General features: G+C 37.0%; 4 protein-coding genes across 5 annotated transcripts; 1 reads left to right on the top strand and 3 right to left on the bottom strand.

Moving 5' to 3' along the window:
* Window positions 1–2,887: 2,887 nt before the first annotated feature.
* On the bottom strand, window positions 2,888–5,859 carry LOC147279132 (UPF0481 protein At3g47200-like). The gene is made up of 3 exons (XM_086252607.1): window positions 5,620–5,859; window positions 3,515–4,869; window positions 2,888–3,268 (listed from the first exon to the last, which is right to left on the bottom strand). Exon 2 carries the CDS (start codon window positions 4,817–4,819, stop codon window positions 3,518–3,520), a length of 1,302 nt encoding a protein of 433 aa, XP_086108733.1. The 5' UTR covers window positions 4,820–4,869; window positions 5,620–5,859; the 3' UTR covers window positions 2,888–3,268; window positions 3,515–3,517.
* A 1,268-nt stretch (window positions 5,860–7,127) lies between these two features.
* On the bottom strand, window positions 7,128–10,253 carry LOC147279133 (UPF0481 protein At3g47200-like). 2 transcript variants are annotated; one of them, XM_086250979.1, is made up of 3 exons: window positions 9,990–10,253; window positions 7,883–9,237; window positions 7,128–7,648 (listed from the first exon to the last, which is right to left on the bottom strand). In XM_086250979.1, the coding sequence occupies exons 2-3, from the start codon at window positions 9,185–9,187 to the stop codon at window positions 7,514–7,516; spliced, it is 1,440 nt and encodes a 479-aa protein (XP_086107105.1). In that variant the 5' UTR covers window positions 9,188–9,237; window positions 9,990–10,253; the 3' UTR covers window positions 7,128–7,513. The 2 variants fall into 2 exon arrangements, with proteins under 2 accessions (XP_086107105.1, XP_086107106.1); XM_086250980.1 differs by having other exon boundaries at window positions 7,489–7,655; window positions 9,990–10,247.
* A 683-nt stretch (window positions 10,254–10,936) lies between these two features.
* LOC147279134 (tail fiber) lies at window positions 10,937–13,171 on the bottom strand. The gene is made up of 3 exons (XM_086251118.1): window positions 12,986–13,171; window positions 11,899–12,130; window positions 10,937–11,370 (listed from the first exon to the last, which is right to left on the bottom strand). The coding sequence occupies exons 1-3, from the start codon at window positions 13,111–13,113 to the stop codon at window positions 11,074–11,076; spliced, it is 657 nt and encodes a 218-aa protein (XP_086107244.1). The 5' UTR covers window positions 13,114–13,171; the 3' UTR covers window positions 10,937–11,073.
* Window positions 13,172–13,297: 126 nt separating this feature from the next.
* OCP3 (overexpressor of cationic peroxidase 3) lies at window positions 13,298–15,573 on the top strand. Its single transcript, XM_086251117.1, is given in 5 exon segments — window positions 13,298–13,720; window positions 13,803–14,195; window positions 14,806–14,919; window positions 14,921–15,163; window positions 15,346–15,573. Coding segments are annotated over 5 exon segments (1,098 nt in total). The 5' UTR covers window positions 13,298–13,513; the 3' UTR covers window positions 15,487–15,573.
* The last annotated feature ends 3,878 nt before the right edge of the window (window positions 15,574–19,451 follow it).

Here is a 19,451-nt window from a genome sequence, read left to right on the forward strand (position 1 = left end):
GTGTTCATCCCTGTCGTGGGGGTTCCTCCTCTCACCACTCCGGGGAGTGGTATGTTCTTCCCTGTCGCGGAGGAGTCGCTCATACAGCTGTGTTGTATCCTTTTGGAGGTCGAGCTGTTCCTGGGTTCGTTGGAGTTGAGCCTCCAATCGTTGGATGTATGCCTCCTGATCAGATTCAGCAGTCTTCTTGTCTCGCTTGTCACCCAGCGGGGTGTTGTCGACTTGGTCGAGAATAGGACCTCCGTCAGACATTGCAGGGGTCGGAAGGTCGGAAAGTCCTTGCACCTCAACTGAGGGTAGAGAATCAAATGGGGAAAAGTTGCTACGTTCCCACAGACGACGCCAAACTGTTGATGCTCAAAAATGGTAAAGCAGTCAACGTCGAGTAGAACCACGTAGGCTCGTTGACCCACCACTGAGTGGATGACACGTCGAAGTGGGGTAGGAACGGGTAGCTGGGTCCGACTGGTGAGTAATGAGAAAGAATGATATCCAAAGCAGCCTGCGCAAGTACACAAAAGTGAGCGGGAAGGGCACCGGTGTGGTACCGGCCAAAGCTCCTCCGACGCTCAAGTAAGTGTTCAGAGAATTTGTGAGCAGAGTGAGTGAATAGTATAATATTGATTGAAATTGTCCTTTTGTGACAAGAAAATACCTTTTTTATAGTACTTTTGGAAGAGTGTCAACCAATCTGATAATGACACGTGTCCCTTGTAATGACTCGCACTGTAAGAGCGTCACATGTCACCTGTCTCGAGGATCCGAGTGAGTTGACACGGGTCGGGGCCCAGGAGGCTTGAGCTTCGTAGGCCGGAACCTAGGAGGTCAGGACCTAGGGGGCAGGAGCCTATGAGGCCGGAGCCTGGGAGGTCAAGGCCTAGGAGGCTGGAGCTTAGGGGGCCGGAGTCTATGAGGCTGGAGCCTAGGAGGCTGAAGCCTAGGAGGTCAGGGGCTAGGAGCCCGGGAAGGGCTTACCCTTTGGGCCTAGGAAGTCGATGCCTAAGAGGGGCTTAGCTTTTGGGCCTAGATCCAAATGACATGTTGTTAAGCCTTGTGTGACTTGTCGTTATGCCCAGATGATTCATCATATGAACAATGCAGAATCGTAACACACCTTTGCCATTAAACAAGAACTATAGAACATGTGGAGAGGCTGCTTGTAAAGTATAAAAATTGAAGTCATGAATACAAATCAAAGAAAAGTGGAGAATTTGGCACCAACCATCCGATCTGCAGAGGAGAGGGAGAGTAGATCAAGAGAGAGAAGGGAAGGGGTACGAGGTTGGGGGGGAGGGAGGGAGGGTGGCCTAGGCTTATGATTTTCTTGTTTTTTATTTTTATTTTTTAAAGTTTCTTATGTTTATGTGGCTGGATTACACACATTTTTTATTTTTAATTATTTTAATTTAGTGACTATAGTTTTAAATGAGTGTGAACCATAAAATGTTATAAAAGACATGTGGCATTCTATAATTAAAAGGTTAACAAGGTTAGGAGATTAGAGTGCCTGGTACTCACTCTCATACAACGGTGCTCTATTATCCCTCTTCATCATGCATCAAACAAGGAGTTCAAATTAAAACACCTGACTATGTAGTTTATGTTGCATAATAATGTGAGCACTCACATGCTTGGTCAATATAGTTTTCTTGCCAAGCTGAGAATTGAGAAAGCAAATGGAACTACCTCCTCATGGTGAATTAATTAGTAGCTTATACATATCAATACTAATTTCACATTTTGGATAGACTTAGTTGAGAAGGCAGATGAGAAGGCAGAGATCAGGGCAATCAATCAACATAGTTGCCTAGTTGGGTAGACATGGACAGCTTTCGTTGGATTTGTGTTCACAGACTTTCCGAGGATCCCTGTTTTTTTATGAGGCCCCAGATTACTAGAAGCGTCCCAAACAGTGCTTGGATACATCAGGGTTCATCCTGTCCTGTTTTCTGTGTATATACATGAGAAAGTTTGTCGGTAGTTGTGTCTTTTCCTTTGTTATATCGGCAGTGTGCTAAAATTCGATCATGTCGATCACTTTTTCAACCCGATGTTTATCTTTGATCGTTCTTTTTTTAAATCCATGTACTGAGATTTAGTTATAGGAGATACATTATTGGAGAAACATATCATCAGCTTAATTAATTAGATTTTGAAGAGGCTTTGCAATGGACCTCGGCTGCCTAGCTAGTAGGTGCACCAATATCAAAGTTGGCAAGAAATGACGTACTGATCAGTGATCACCAATTCACCATAGGTAACAAAACTACAGTTCAAGTACACAAATTATAAAGTTTGTTACAAGTGGTAACAACTCATTGGACACAAATTAATATTAGAAGAATTAATTATGATGGAAACCATTTCATTTTTAAATCACCCTCTAAGAATTATCTCTGCAAAAAATCAACCAAATCAAAAATCGTTTTGCTAGGTAACCATTATCAACTAAATAACGGTGAGTCTAACTTTTACCAGAACCGTTCATTTATTTGCTAACAGGCTCATGCTATAACTTTTGCTTTAATTCTATCTTGCGTTGGATGTGTTGTGTATAAATGTCAAGTAAGGCTCCAGAAGATCCATTCAATTGTGAGGTATGTTGTGCATGTTCATGCTAACCATGTAGTATCGCCTACTAGATTCATTGCACTTTCTCAAAAAACAGAGATGACATGCATTGCCTAAGGTGGGTTGAGAAAATGTACGTCTTCAATTCACAATAAAAGCTATTGACCATTTTGTGAGAGTAGATATTAAGTTTAAATCTCATAGACTACAGTTATTGATAAAAAATAAAAATTCACCAATAAAACAATACTTTTTGTTTTTTGGGCCGAGTATAACAACTTTTTTAAGTTACAGCATCTGCTGATATGCCCAAATCTTCAAGAACCGAAAATACCCATGGAAATTGTGTATTCATATAAGCTACAAAGTCACCAAGAAGACATTAACCATCAGAAAATTAAAGTAGGTTGTGACTACATTACAATTTGAATTCATTAACTGTGAAAAGTTGAGCAAAAATTTGATGTATATTACACATTTCAACTCATTCAGATTATTAGATTTTGAACACCTATGAAGAGACTTTGCAATGGGCCTAGCAGGTGCACTTATAACAACCTTCACATCATACTTCACAGATGAGAACACAGCATAGCAATCAGCATAGTTGGGTAGACATACACAGCTATTGTGTTCACAGGCTTTTCGAGGATCCCTTGTTTGTTGAGGCCACAGCAAAGTAGCTTCCTGCTAGAACCTGGTGATCAGAGATAGGGTTACTAATAGATATTTTCATAAGAGAAGGCCTAATTAATAATAATGGAGAGAAAAACTTACGTGTATCACGGGGCATATACATAATTCTTATGTATTTATCTTACCCATCACGTGCAGTCACATGATGAGAGATTTAGAAACAAAGCCCGTTACATGAAAGTTTTACTCCTAACAATAGCTTGCTAGTACTGATATGAGAGTGAGTATGAGGCAAGGAGGAACTTACCATTTATGCTTTATAAGCAGAGATGATGGAGCACACCGTTTGTATGAGAGTGAGTACGAGGAAAATAACAGCTGCAATGATTTCTTTTGTTGCCCAAGGTGAGTTGAAAAAATGTTTTCTCAAATACAACTTCCATTTGTGCCGGGACATACTGTAGTACTTGTTCAGATTCTCACAAAGAGTGACAAAATAGAAGTAGTTCTTGGACTCCACAACCCCATCGGCAAGGTTCTTAATCAGAGTACACCCTTTCCTGTTGTCGCCGAGTTTGTTTTCAAGAATTCCGTACCTAACCAGTAACTCCACGTCCTCTCGGGTCTTCACAAGACTATTCATTATGACAAAATAATCATTTATGTATTTCTCTTCGTCTTTGCATTGGCTTTGTTCAAAGACAAGAAGATTTGTGATTGTAACCTCTGTTTGATCACTTATTGTTAACTTTGGAATTTCCAGAATCCCATTACTACTGAATCGTATGTCCAATATTTTTTGGTTTGATCCCACCTGTAACCTGACTCCTGCCTGGTGTAGCTCTGTCATGCTGGGTGTGGTTAGTGTTTCGAGTTTCCTTCGATCTTGTGATTGCGGTAGAGGCGGTGGATACAATTTTCTACAAAAATCAACAAAATGTTCTACTTCTACATGAGAAGAGCGTATCTTATCCAAAGTGTCTTCCATAACCTCTATATGCATTAGATTTTTGAAGAAATGGTGAGAAAGATCAATTATTGAAGGCCTCTCACTCTCAGTAATGTAAGGAGGGAATGTAATTTTGTCAGGGTCAAAAAGATCCTTAAGAATGAAGAATGGCAGCTGATTTTCAAGCATCCGCATGTCAGGCCATACGTCGTGTAACATCCATGGTTTGTTAAATATGCGGTCATTCTTATCTCTGATACTATCAGGGAAACGATACCTGAATAAGACCTCAATGATGAAGGCAGCATCCACTAGAATAATTCTTACAAATTCATCACTGCTAAACTCAATGGTCTCTGCATAACAACCGCGCAGTGTCTCTTCTTTGGCCTGTATCATAATTATACAATCCTTTAAACTTAGCGTGGTACGATCTAAGAAAGCTTGTAGGTACCTATTTTTGTACTCTTCCATGGCTTTTAAGTCTTCCTTGCCATGGTGAAGTGGGCCTATAGAGACTACCTGAGGTGTGTAGGCCTTTTCACTTACACGCCGTTGTCGCTTGGGAACTCTGTAGATACAACATGAAGAGGACAGTGGATACAACTTATACAATACTTCTCTCACCGAAGTTACTAATGTACCATGATTCCCTTTTTCCATTTTCTATCGACGCATTGTTGTGATTGAATAGATGACGAGGATGATGGTTCCTGGCACCACATCAACAAATACTTCATTACTAACATTCCAAGATGCCAAATCAACCATAGATGGTTGTGAAAATTCATACAAAACTCTGTTGGTCAACGTGGTCCCAAACAACTAGCGATGTGATTTCTTATGAGAAAAGTCAGGGCTTACATTAAAACACAAGTCTTTTCTGACAATACCTTTGTTCTTTACTATATTTCTTCCTTGATTTCCCTCCACTCATATGTTATACATTTTTCAATTTCCATTTAGTTGATTGGAGAAAGTAGGAAAAGCAAACAAAATGAAAATCTTGTATGAATTATTATTCAAAAAAAAAACCCAAATCCATGTATAATGGTGGCAGATAGTAGATATTATCCTCATTTAGATTTTTGCTTCCAATCAAAACATACCGAACAAAATTATAAGAAAGAACAAAATTAGAAGATACCCATATGAAATTTTGGCTTGATTCCAATTCCCAACTACAATGAAATATAAGAAACTTAAAGCTTCAAGACAAAGGATGTGCAAACATAGTGCAATTAGTGGAGAAGGGTACTGTTAGCTTAGCTTTGATTCCATGTGCAAGTTAATAAGTTATAGCATACAACCCAATACTAATCGGCAATGAATAAAGAGATCAAGATATTATATATTGTTATGCAAGTTATAACTTTTGATGTGGGATTCTATTATCAACAGGTACCACCCAAACAACAGATTATGAATTGAGAAAAAGAACAGAGAAGGGAGTGAATTCGCACCTGCAAAGGGTAGATATGAATAGAAATGCTGAATTGTATATGTATAAACCCAGATTGTTTGCTCCTCTGGTAGATGAACGAAATAGAAATGCTGTTGCTTTCACTATACCAGAAGAAAGAAAGAAATAGATATGCTGTTAAGAACAGCACAATTATGGGGCTATATGTATTAAGAACAAGTTGCTCGGAGCTCAGGTAAACGGATCAGAGCTTGCTTCGTTGCGTTTTCTTTTTTGTACATTTGTGCACGTCTTTGACCTTTGAATTAGTAAACCATTCCAGCCACATGAAAAACAAAGGCCGATAGTAGAAGGTGTTCTCCTTATCCTTACTTATGTAAATGACAAAATGTCTTGTATCTACTCTTATTTTCCGCTGAAATTTCTACACACCCTACTATTATTTTTCAGAACAAAATTTGGTAAACAATCTGTTGAGTGTAGCATTAGTACTCGCTCTATTATACGTAGTATTCAATGGTATTACATGGCCATTCATAATCTTGGAAAAAATGAGATGTCAGCTGCCATCTCTGACATTCATTATGTTGGATTTATATAACATGGACTACAGACAAAGACCCATGTATGTACACCTCTGACTCTTCAATTATTATGAAAATATTAATCCAGCTACACACTTTTTTTTTTTCGGTCGAAAGGCGAAAGCTACGCACTCAAAAGAAAAGAAAAATTGTTTGTGAATTTTTTGATCACGCTCCAGGGCTGGGGTCCTAGTCCTAGTGCTTTTGTTGGAATGAACTTAACCTTTCCAATTGCTAAGAAGTCCTTGATCGAAATTGGAGCATCTAATCCAAAACTACTTGGACATAGGAAAATGATATTATAAGTAATTATACAAAGCTATAATTTTTCAATGTGGAACAACATTACAGTCCACATTCTCACGTGTGGGACATTTGAGTACTATAATCTAAATACAGAGAGTAGAGTTTTGTCCATTAGATTTAAGCATGGAATTCATAACACGGTCATATGCCGACTTGCACGAGTGGAATTTAGTGGCAGAACATGGACCAGCAAGTTAGTGTCATATACAATCTTCTTCTCGCAACATGCATGTAGGCATATACTAGCAGTGATTTACGCGTGTGTTATAGGTTATGTATAAAAGGCCCATGCTATAACTTTAGCTTTAATTCTATCTTGCGTTGGATGTGTAGTGTATAAATGTCAAGTAAGGCTCCAGAAGATCCATTCAATTGCGACATATGTTGTGCATGTTCATGCTATAAGATACTACTAGATTCATCGCACTTTCTCAACCCCATATTTATCTTTCTAAATAAAAAAACAGAGACGACATTATCTTATTGTCAGAAGAGAAAGTCTAACAATGGCTAGCAACTGATATGAGAGTGAGTATGAGGAAAATAACAGCTGCAATGATTTCTTTAGTTGGCCAAGGTGAGTTGAGAAAATGTCTTCAATTCACAATAAAAGCTATTGACCATTTGTGAAAGACTGAGAATGATAAAAAAACAAAAATTCACCAATAAAACAATACTTTTTGTTTTTTTTGGGCTGAGAATAACAACAGCTTTAAGTTACAACATCGGCTGATATGCCCAAATCTTCAAGAACAGAAAATATCCATGGAAATTATGTGTATTCATATAAGCTACAAAGTCACCAAGAGGACATTAACCATCAGAAAATTAAAGTAGGTTGTGACTACATTACAATTTGAATTCTTTTTTTTTTTTTTTTGACCAATTGTACAATTTGAATTCATTAACTGTGAAAAGTTGAGCAAAAATTTGATGGATTACACATTTCAACTCATTCAGATTATTAGATTTTGAACACCTTTGAAAGTTTGAAGAGACTTTGCAATGGGCCTAGCAGGTGCACTTATAAAAACTTCACATATATCATACTTCACAGATGAGAACACAGAGATCAGAGAAATCAGCATAGTTGGGTAGACATACACAGATTTTGTGTTCACAGGCTTTCCGAGATCCCTTCTTTGTTGAGGCCACAAGGGCTCTAGTTCCTGCTAGAACCTGGTGACTAGTTAATCAAAAATCAGAGATAGGGTTAGAGAAGGCCTAATAATAATAATGGAGAGAAAAGCTTACGTATCACACGGGGATATACATACATTTTATGTATCTATCTTACTCCACATGTGCAGTTACATGATGAGAGATTTAGATACAAAGCCCACGAAAGTTTTACTCCTAACAATAGCTTCTAGTACTGATATGAGAGTGAGTATGAGGCAAGGAGGAACTTACCATTTGTGCTTGACAAGCAGAGATGATGGAGCACACCGTTTGTATGAGAGTTAGTACGAGGAGAATAACAGCTGCAATGATTTCTTTAGTTGCCCAAGGTGAGTTGAAAAAATGTTTTCTCAAATACCACTTCCATTTGTGCCGGGGCATACTGTAGTACTTGTTCAGATTCTCACAAAGAGTGACAAAATAGAAGTAGTCCTTGGACTCCACAACTCCATCGGCAAGGTTCTTAATCAGAGTACACCCCTTCCTGTTGTCGCCGAGTTTATTTTCAAGAATTCCGTGCCTAACCAGCAACTCCACGTCCTCTCGGGTCTTCACAAGACTATTCATTATGACCAAATAATCATTTATGTATTTCTCTTCGTCTTTGCATTCGCTTTGTTCAAAGACAAGAAGATTTGTGATTGTAACCTCTGTTTGATCACTTATTGTTAACTTTGGAATTTCCAGAATCCCATTACTACTGAATCGTATGTCCAATATTTTTTGGTTTGATCCCACCTGTAACCTGACTCCTGCCTGGTGTAGCTCTGTCACGCTGGGTGTGGTTAGTGTTTCAAGTTTCCTTCGATCTTGTGATTGCGATAGAGGTGGTGGATATAATTTTCTACAAAAATCAACAAAATGTTCTACTTCTACATGAGAAGAGCGTATCATATCCAAAGTGTCTTCCATTACCTCTATATGCATTAGATTTTTGAAGAAATGGTGAGAAAGATCAATTATTGAAGGCCTCTGACTCTCAGTAATGTAAGGAGGGAATGTAATTTTGTCAGGGTCAAAAAGATCCTTAAGAATGAAGAATGGCAGCTGATTTTCAAGCATCCGCATGTCAGGCCATACGTCCTGTAACATCCATGGTTTGTTAAATATGCGGTCATTCTGATCTCTCACACTATCAGGGAAACAATACCTGAATAAGACCTCAATGATGAAGGCAGCATCCACTAGAATGATTCTTACAAATTCATCACTGCTAAACTCAATGGTCTCTGCATAACAACCGCGCAGTGTCTCTTCTTTGGCCTGTATCATAATTATACAATCCTTTAAACTTAGCGTGGTACGATCTAAGAAAGCTTGTAGGTACCTATTTTTGTACTCTTCCATGGCTTTTAAGTCTTCCTTGCCATGGTGAAGTGGGCCTATAGAGACTACCTGAGGTGTGTAGGCCTTTTCACTTACACGCCGTTGTCGCTTGGGAACTCTGTAGATACAACATGAAGAGGACAGTGGATACAACTTATACAATACTTCTCTCACCGAAGTTACTAATGTACCATGATTCCCTTTTTCCATTTTCTATCGACGCATTGTTGTGATTGAATAGATGACGAGGATGATGGTTCCTGGCACCACATCAACAAATACTTCATTACTAACATTCCAAGATCAACCATAGATGGTTGTGAAAATTCATACAAAACTCTGTTGGTCAACGTGGTCCCAAACAACTAGCGATGTGATTTCTTATGAGAAAAGTCAGGGTTTACATTAAAACACAAGTCTTTTCTGACAATACCTTTGTTCTTTACTATATTTCTTCCTTGATTTCCCTCCACTCATGTGTTATACATTTTTCAATTTCCATTTAGTTGATTGGAGAAAGTAGGAAAAGCAAACAAAACGAAAATCTTGTATGAATTATTATTCAAAAAAAAACCCAAATCCATGTATAATGGTGGCAGATAGTAGATATTATCCTCATTTAGATTTTTGCTTCCAATCAAAACATACCGAGGCAAATCCAAATTTCATTATAAGAAAGAACAAAATTAGAAGATACCCATTTGAAATTTTGCTTGATTCCAATTCCCAACTACAATGAAATATAAGAAACTTAAAGCTTCAAGACAAAGGATGTGCAAACATAGTGCAATTAGTGGAGAAGGGTACTGTTAGCTTAGCTTTGATTCCATGTGCAAGTTAATAAGTTATAGCATACAACTCAATACTAATCGGTAATGAGTGAAGAGATCAAGATATTTTATATTGTTATGCAAGTTATAACTTTCGATGTGGGATTCTATTATCAACAGGTACTACCCAAACAACAGATTATGAATTGAGAAAAAGAACAAAGGAGGGAGTGAATTCGCACCTGCAAAAGGTAGATATGACTAGAAATGCTGAATTGTATATGTATAAACCCAGATCGTTTGCTCCTCTGGTAGATGAACGAAATAGAAATGCTGTTGCTTTCAGTGTACCAGAAGAGAGAAAGAAATAGATATGCTGTTAAGAATAGCACAATTATGGGGCTACATGTATTATGTAAGAACAAGTTGCTTAGAGCTCAGGTAAACGGATCAGAGCTTGCTTCGTTGCTTTTTCTTTTTTGTACGTTTGTGCACGTCTTTGACCTTTGAATTAGAAAACCATTCCAGCGCCATGAAAAACGAAGGCCGATAGTAGAACTGTAGAAGGTTCTCCTTACCCTTACTATATGTAAATGACTAAAAGTCATGTATCTACTCTTATTTTCCGCTGAAATTTCTACACAACCTACTATTATTTTTCAGAACAAAATTTGGTAAACAATCTGTTGAGTGTAGCTTAGTACTCGCTCTATTATACGTAGTATTCAATGGTATTACATGGCCATTCATAATCTTGGAAAAAATGAGATGTCAGCTGCCATCTCTGACATTCATTATGTTGGATTTATATAACATGGACTACAGACAAAGACCCATGTATGTACACCTCTGACTCTTCAAGTATTATGTAAATATTAATCCAGCTACACACTTTTTTTTTTGTCGGTCGAAAGCTACGCACTCAAAAGAAAAGAGAATCATAGACAAGCCAGCTACACACTCAGGATCTTTTGTATGAACCAGTCATAATGTAGGTCTCACCATATAATAGTAAATTTCACGTAAATGTTATAAGAGAAAAGTTTTGTTCTATGAGTATCTTTCTACGTTGCGCAAGGCTCCGGAAGAACCATCCAGTGCAGTATCGTCTGCTAGATTCATCTCACTTTCTCAACCCCATATTTGTCTAACTTTCTAAATCCATGTACTGAGATTTATACGAGATACATTGGAGAAACAACCGATAACTTTAACAAATGAAAATTTCAGAAATAATCTTGGCAAGAAAACGTACAGATCGAAACATACAGTTTGAACTCATTAACTGTGAGAAGTTGAACAAAAATTTGATGGATTACATTCAGCTCATTTCAGCTTAGATTTTGAAGACCTCTGAAGAGGCTTTGCAATAGGCCTAGCAGGTGCACTTTTAACAACCTTCTTCATATCATACTTTACAGATGAGAAGGCAGAGATCAGGGCAAGCAACATAGTTGGGTAGACAAAGACAGCTGTTGTAGGATCTGTGTTCACAGGCTTTCCGAGGATCCCTTCTTTGATGAGGCCCCAAATTACTAGAAGCGTCCCAAACATGCTCATCCTCCCTCGTTTTAGAAGACCCACAAGGGCTCCAGCCACGGCGAAGTAGCTTCCTGCTAGAACCTGGTGAATGAAATTAAAAAACAGAGATGACATTACTGCTAAATATTGTCCGAAGAGAAAGCCTAATAGCTTGCTAGTACTGATATGGAATCCTAAGACACGTTTAATGCCCTATTCAAGGAAAAACATGGAGGACTTGAAGTTTCAGGTACTTTAGGATGAAAATGGATCCCACACATCTACTTCAAAGCGTTCACTCCCTTGACATGCTTCGGAGTCAGTAAGAAAATAATTACTCAAATATCTGATTTCCCTAATTTAAATCAGCTTTCTATCATACATATTAACCATGTAAAATCCAATTGGAAAAAAAAAAAAAAAAAAAAAAAAATTAGCTCCCTATGGTTGGCATGATTCACAGATTGGAAAATTGAGTGGAAAAGTATAGAAATAGAAAATATCATAGTAACAATCCAGAATTTAATCGAGACAGGAAATACCAAATAAAAAAATTGTAGGCTTCCTCAAGCTAAAATTGAATATGCTTTAGACAACATAAAAGGGAAATGATCAGTTGAGAAATGGAACCTCTAAGCGCTGGAGATCGGTAACTGGAGAGGCTTCCTTTGCACCGGTCAAGTTATAGATGTCTAATATGTTACCCCAGCTTGGAACGGTCATATTCCTTACAAGGCCATTTGCAACAGCTCCAGGGTAGAGAAGGCCCTTTACTACACTAACAGGAAAGACCTCGCTTGCAACCAACTGGGAAGATGTGACATGCAATGGTGTGGTACACATACCAGATCTGCATGGAACTCTGCAACAGAAAGAAAATTGAACTATGGAGGAACATGAACCCATAAACATGATACTTTAGCCATATATAGAGAGTTCCACATTTTTTTTTTCTTGATATATATTGCCACATATCAGGGCCATTAAATAAGAACAAAGAGTTTTTGTGAATTCAATTTTGTTCTTCTCATCCAGACAAGCCGGAGGAACAAATGGAGAAGTAATACATGGAGATAAATTCAGAACTAATCAAATACAAATTATGAGCATCTAAGAAAATAGATATATATCTGGAAATTTCAACTACTTCTGGATCCCACATGAACCTGTAAACATGATACTTTACATTAATGCAATTGTAACTATTTCTGGAAATATGTTCTCTAAGGCCTTAACTTTAGAGCCTTTCCTTCAATTAGAAATTTGCGCAAACAACCATGCATTAATCCATTTCCACTTTAAAAAAACACAATTAAACAAGCATATAGTGAACCAATTACATGAATTCGACTGCTAAACTGAAAAAAAAACTGGGAGATCCTAGAGCACAACTTTGGGTAGTTACAATATCAAGTTAACCGATCTAAAACAAATAAGAGATTCATTCCATTGGTAAACATTAAGTTTAACAAATCCCAACAACTTCAAAATGTGCAAATCCAGATTCCAGACAAGCCCAAAGAAGATTTCATCAACCCAGGTTCGATAAACCCAGAAACTACCAATACCCAGATGCTAAAACATGTAAATGAGCAAAAATAAAGCACACCCAGATAGCCTAACTAACAAGTTGAACAACTAGGAATAAAATTCAAAAAAATAATAATAATAAGATTTGGGGGCAGAGAGAGGGAATTAATTGAGTGAATTACAGTACCTGAAAAGCGGGATCTGAAGAATGATGAGCAAGAAATAGACCCGAGAAGCTATTGATGAGATGTTGCCTAACCATCCTTTTTTTGACGACGACGATGATGATGAAGAAGAAGAAGAAGAAGTTGCCATTATTGACTTCAATTCAGACACAGAGATGAAACTTACTATGCTGCCTAGTATCTGCCTAGGCAATAAGTCAATCGCAGCCGGAAGGCGGAGCAATTTGTGTAGTAAAACGACGTAGTTTCGTTCCTTCTCAAAACGGTGGTGGGCTTTAAATTGTGCTCACTAGGCCCAGACAATTAACAGTTGAACCTGAGGCCCAAAAAAAACTTAAACAAAAGGGGTTTAGCCTGAAACGGTGTTAACAACTGTCGTTTAAGGCGCGCAGACTGGAAGTAGATAAACCCGAACCGAGTGGCCGAAAGGCGGCGCCTTTTTTGTTTTTGTCATCGGAGTTCTCAGAAGCGGTGCGGTTCTGTGATCTTAAAAACGGTACCGTTTTGGCAGCAGAGCACATTGAGAGCAAATGGCGTTTGCTTCGGCGCTGAACACTCCCAAAGGGTTTCACTGTCCACCGTCTTCCCGCCACGAATGGGTCCTATTGAGCCGACCCGCACTCACCAATCTGGTCCTGCCACGTCACTTTCCGACCCGGTTCTCATCAACACTCGCCTTTGCTCGCCGTAAAAACCTCCGTCCAGAAGTCACGTCATCTCAGCCGAAGACAAAGAAGGTAAAGGTGAGCTTTTTTGGAAGTGCTTTTTGTCTGTTTGGAAAAGCTGAAATTGACTGCAAATTCTGGTTCTGAAATGTAGAAAAGTTTGGCTAAGAAGAAGGAAGTTAAGGAAGGGAAGGGGGATGCTATAGAGGCACTGTTTCAGCTGCTCGAGGAGGACCTCAAACACGACGATGCGTTTTTTGAAGATGATGGTGAGGACGATATAAGCGAAGAAGACCTTGCTAGGCTTGAACAGGAACTAGCAGCGGTATTTGGGATTGATGATGATGAAGAAGAAGACGACGAAGATGATGAGGAGGATGATGATGATGTTATTGAGATCGATGCCCAAGAAGTAGAAGAAGTAGAAGTAGAAGAAGAAGAAGATGATGATGATGATGAGGATGAAGTGGAAACTCCTGTGAAGCTGAAGACTTGGCAACTTCGGAGATTGGCTTATGCTTTAAAAGTCGGTAAACGCAAAACCAGTGTAAGTCTCTCTCTCTCTCTCTCTCTCTCTCTCTCTCTCTCTCTCTCTCTCTCTCTCTCTCTCTCTCTCTCTCTCTCTCTCTCTCTCTCTCTCTCTCTCTCTCTCTCTCTCTCTCTCTCTCTCTCTCTCTCTCTCTCTCTCTCTCTCTCTCTCTCGGTTTTGATGAATCTTTGGGAAGCTGTGTAATTTTGGTAGCTGAAGAGCTTTGTAATTTTGGTAGCTGAAAAGCTGTGTGAATTGTTCACAAAATTTGAAACATTTACTATTTTTAGTACTCACTTATCTGGAAGATATCATATTGGTTTGTGCAAATGTTATTTTTTTAAGCTCAAATTGTGTAGGTCTAAATCAATCTTGCTTTTCTTGCTTGATAGTTATCTTTTTGTTTGGAAATTAATTTTTTTGGTACAACGGGTTATAAGCAAAAGTTTGTAAATTTAATTTAATAGGATGAATAAGGAATAGAAAGGAAAACCCTCCTTTTTTTGTTTGTCATGGTAGTCGAGAATTGATTGTCAAGTACACTTTGGTTCATATTCATGAAAATTTGTTTGCCATTATTTGGGGCTTTTGGTTATGCTGTCAAACCTTATGCTTCTGTTTTGTGCAGATAAAAAATCTTGCAGCTGAGCTCTGTCTTGACAGGGCTGTTGTTCTCGAATTGCTTCGTGAACCCCCTCCAAGTCTTTTGATGATGAGTGCGGCTTTACCTGATGAACCCTCTCCAAAAAAAATCGGTGCCTGAAACAAAGCCTGTAGAAATAGTGGTGGAAACAACAGTAGAAGAGGCTGTTGTGGAAACAACTGCAGATGCTGCAGAGGTTGAAACTGCAGATGCTGCAGAGGTTGAAACTGCAGTGAAGGTGCCCATTCATGTCATGCAGCAAAGATTTTCTGCTCAAAAGAGATTGAAGAAAGTGCAAATTGAAACCCTCGAAAGAATTTTTAGAAGAACAAAGCGCCCCACTGTAAGTGAATCATTTATATTGAATAATTTCTGGATTTACTGCTATCACACACAAACACACATATATATCGTCCAACCCGGCAGCTTTCATGTGCTTCGGAGACATGGTTTATGCTTTCACTTAAGTTATAAGAACTAGTGTGTCATTTCCTTACACTCTGTGTGCATTGAAATGTGATACAGAATGCAGTTATCAGCAGCATAGTGCATGTGACAAACCTGCCCCGCAAAAGAATTGTGAAGTGGTTTGAAGACAAACGTGCTGAAGAAGGGGTTCCCGACTCCCGACTTCCATATCAACGGTCTGCTCCTAATGCTGTCTAGTTCTGGTAAAACAATATGTAAAGCAGGTACTTTAATGTTGTTTATAATGACATCTGATAGGGTTTAAGAAAATCACACCCTTTTGTTTTTGTTGAACTTAATGGAAAGTAGTGGAAGCTTTTAGTTCCAGTAGTCCAGTGGTATAGGGTGTGAGGATAGAGTTACAACCTCCTCACCTCTATGGTCTCCTTTCTACCTAAAAGTCTTAACAGAGTGAAAGGGGGAAAACTGCCTTAGTTTTTGACTAGCCTAATAGATCATCCTTAACAATAAAATGTATTGTATGTCTGTATTTATATATAAAATGTTAAAAAATAATCTTAGGGTCTGTTTTGATACCCTTTTTGTTTCTTATTTTTTATTTCTAAACAAAGAAAAAGATGGGCTGAATGGATCTTTCCTTAGTTAACCACTAAAAAATGATCTTAAGGATAATTATAAAAAATCTTTGGCCTCTATAATCTTCTTGACTCTAAAGGACAGCAACAGAATCTATTTACGGCTGTAGATTCTGAGGAACAACTTCAAAACAGAAGACTAGTCAAAAGCATGTTATGAAGTTACCTTCACTTAGATGCCATCCCCTAACCTCTTTCTCTTTGTTCTCCCATTGGCATTTTCTCTCTTCCTCTGGTATATATAATTGCCTAACCACCCAGATTTTGTACATCACAATTACTGCACAGGCCAAATATCATCACAACAGGAGAATAAGATTTAGAGAGGCCATGGAAGCATTACCAAGGTCATCAGTCTCATTTAGGAGGCAAGGCTCCTCAGGGTTAGTGTGGGATGATAATCAAATGTTGCAAAAACAGGAAGGCAGGGCAGAGTTTAGAGAGCCAAGGCCTTGCCACAGTGCCAAACCCATTGGGATGAACAAGGCAGACTTTAGTGAGCTGAGGCCCTGCCGCAGTGCCAAACCCATTGAGTTGAAGGTTCATAGCAATCCAAATGCAGCACTCACTATTTACCCCCGCAGTTATTACTCCCCAGCCAAGAAACCACATTCTTTCAAGAGCAAATTCTTGAAAATGTTTTCTGCTTTTTTTAGAAAATCAGCTATCGTCCAGAAATTCAATCCACGAAAGGAGATGGAGGATGCCAAAGAAGAAGGGGATTCAAACTTTGATCTTAAACGTGCGAGAAACTACTCTTTATCATTAGAGCTACAAGCTTCCATGAGATACGAACTTTGGTGAACGAATGCATACTTTTTATCATTAAAGCTACAAGCCTACAAGTCTTATGAGATTGAATAATGCTATATTTACTACATTCTTATACCATATTTTTATACCATTTTACGTGTCATTATTTTACTAGATAAAGTTTTTCTTTTTCTTTTTGGATTTTTGTTTTTATTTTTTAGTGTCCAATGCATGAATGTCATGTAAGTTGTCACATAAGGTGGTATGAAATTATGGTATAAAAATGTGGGATGTCTAGCACTACTGTATGAGATTAGCATAGTCTCTATACCGTCATCACGTGTGATTTTAGGCTTCTTCCACTCATGCTTAGCCATTACTTTTTGTTCATGTATAAGCAAAAATGTATTTCACCATGTCCGATTAAATTCTAGTAACATAAGAAATGTGTTCGAAAAGATTCATATATCTAAAATAAAGTAAAATATATCTTTTAAAAAACATTAGTAATTACCATTTGGTACTTTCATTTTCAATAATATTACAAGCACTAAATTATTTCATCGAATTTGATCACCAATTGATGTGGTAAATGACATATTAGTTTGTAAATAAATGAGATTTAGGAAAAGTTTAGAAATGAATAAATGAAAATTTGACACACTAGTTGAGATTTTTAAATTTTGTGCAAGAGTCTTTCTTTTTTCTTGGCAACCGAAGGGATACCCGACAAATTGGCCATTGACAAATTGGTATTTCGATAGATCACTTTCATGTGAATCTAGGGGAAGTATGAACCGTATGGTAGGGAAGCCAAGGCCATCTCCACCATCTGATATTAGAAGAAACAGACAAATTTTTTGGTCAAAAATGGTGCGAAAGCCCATCTCATTCTACTATATATGGATGAAAGAGACTATTCATTCAAGTCACGAAGGATTATTTCGAAGGAATTGGCACTTGGCAGTGATTCTTGGGACCACCGCAAATTTGGGCCTACCTACAAGTTATAGCATTTATTGCATAGGTTAACTTATTGCCAAAAAATAAAAATAAAGGCTCAAGTACATTTACATCCACTAACTATAGGGTCAATTTCAAGTTGATGAATGAATTATAAAATATTTCAAATTTTTTCATTAACTATAGAGTTCATTTCAAGTTGGTTCACGAATTATAAAACATTTCAAATTTTCTCATTAACTATAAGGTTCATTTCAAATTGGTTCACGAACTAACAAAAATATACAGAATGGTAGACAATATCGGGTTTGACAAAAAAACCGAATCGAGCCGAATTATTTATATATTTTATATTATATAAAAGTTATTTATATTGAATAAAAAAATGTAAGGTGTTTTTTGCACATGTTGGGATTGAACGTATGACCTTGTGAGGATAGTCAAAATATGAATTCCCACTACACCACTTAATCACTTATGAAATTCAAGTACATGCAATATATTTATAGGCATATTGATACTTGAAATATATATATATATATTTATAAAATTAAATATATTTTATATATCATTCCTTTTTTTAAGATATTATATTAGGTCTCTATTTAAATATTATCATTGCAAAAAGTCTAAAAATTATACTAGTTTATATTTTATATAATTTATAGTTTCTATATTGTAAACATATTACTAAAAGTCCAAAACTATAATTTATAATTTATATACTAAAATTATTAGAGTATAGGGTTAATTTTTAAGATATAAGGTTTCAGACTTTATGGTTTGGTGTATAAGGTTATGGTGTAGAATACCAATTATAATTTTATAAATTATTATATTTCAAATATTAGTATGCCTATATATATATTACATGTACTTAAATATCATAAGTGACTAATTGGTGTAGTGAAAATTTACATTTTCACTCTCCTCAAGTGGTCATAGGTTTTAATCCAACATGTTCCAAAAACACCTTATACCTTTTTTATGCAAAATATATATAAATAATCCAGTTCGGTTCGGTTTTTTGGTTAACCCGGTTTTGTCTACCATTCTGTATGTTTTTTGTTAGTTCGTGGACCAATTTGAAATGAACCCTATAGTTAATAGAGAAATTTGAAATGTTTTAGAGTTCATGGACGAACTTAAAATGAACCCTATAATTTGTGGATATAAATGTACTTGAGCAAAAAAAACAAAAGGCATAGGTTAAGTTGATCATCATTCATTAGTATATAAAAATACTTTTTTTTTTCCTGTTGTTCTAGTGTTATTTGCATTTTCCATAAAAGAGTAAGAAGTTTTTGAAAGGAATTTCTACTCCTCTAGTGTTAGTAGATTCGTACAAAATTAAGAATGCTAATATTTTGATGGGGATATCAACATCCTAAATTTTGTGACTTGTGAGGGTTAGAGCTAGATTCCTTAATCAAGGAATCTTACATCAAAATATCAACATCCCTTTACTATTTAGTAAATTTCAAATTTCTTTTATGCTAGGGTGGAGTTAGATTACTTAATCAAGAAGACACATGATGGTAGAAAAATTATAATTCGATGGAGTTATTCAATCTTAATTCAAGTCTTTAATTTTTTACAAACTTGTAAAGGTCTTTATTTTACGTATTTGGATAAGATAATTGATCAATCACCTAAGAGTTAAGTTATTTAATCAAACATTTCAGAGTGATAGTTATTTCTAATTTGAACACGCATTTATCTAACTTGAGTTTTTTTAGAGAGAGTGACTTCCTTCGCATTTATTGCCCTATTTAGAATCAACTAGTGTATATTTAAGCATGTAAGGGGTAGGGGGCCAAGGGGCAATTGAAAAGAAAAAAAAAGAAGAGA

The sequence above is a fragment of the Dryas octopetala genome, chromosome 7 (assembly GCF_963921425.1).
Source record: "Dryas octopetala chromosome 7, drDryOcto1.1, whole genome shotgun sequence".
NCBI classification, from domain to species: Eukaryota; Viridiplantae; Streptophyta; class Magnoliopsida; order Rosales; family Rosaceae; genus Dryas; species Dryas octopetala.

Bases quoted from the DNA above. Each gene is read 5' to 3' on its own strand.
- LOC147279132 (XM_086252607.1), bottom strand. From the start codon at position 4,819: ATGGAAAAAGGGAATCATGGTACATTAGTAACTTCGGTGAGAGAAGTA.
- LOC147279133 (XM_086250979.1), bottom strand. From the start codon at position 9,187: ATGGAAAAAGGGAATCATGGTACATTAGTAACTTCGGTGAGAGAAGTA. The intron at 7,649-7,882 runs GTAAGTTCCTCC...ACTAGTCACCAG, and splicing joins CTGCTTGTCAAGCACAAATG to GTTCTAGCAGGAACTAGAGC.
- LOC147279134 (XM_086251118.1), bottom strand. From the start codon at position 13,113: ATGGCAACTTCTTCTTCTTCTTCTTCATCATCATCGTCGTCGTCAAAA. The intron at 12,131-12,985 runs GTACTGTAATTC...TTTCTGTTGCAG, and splicing joins CTTCAGATCCCGCTTTTCAG to AGTTCCATGCAGATCTGGTA. The intron at 11,371-11,898 runs GTTCCATTTCTC...TTCATTCACCAG, and splicing joins CCGATCTCCAGCGCTTAGAG to GTTCTAGCAGGAAGCTACTT.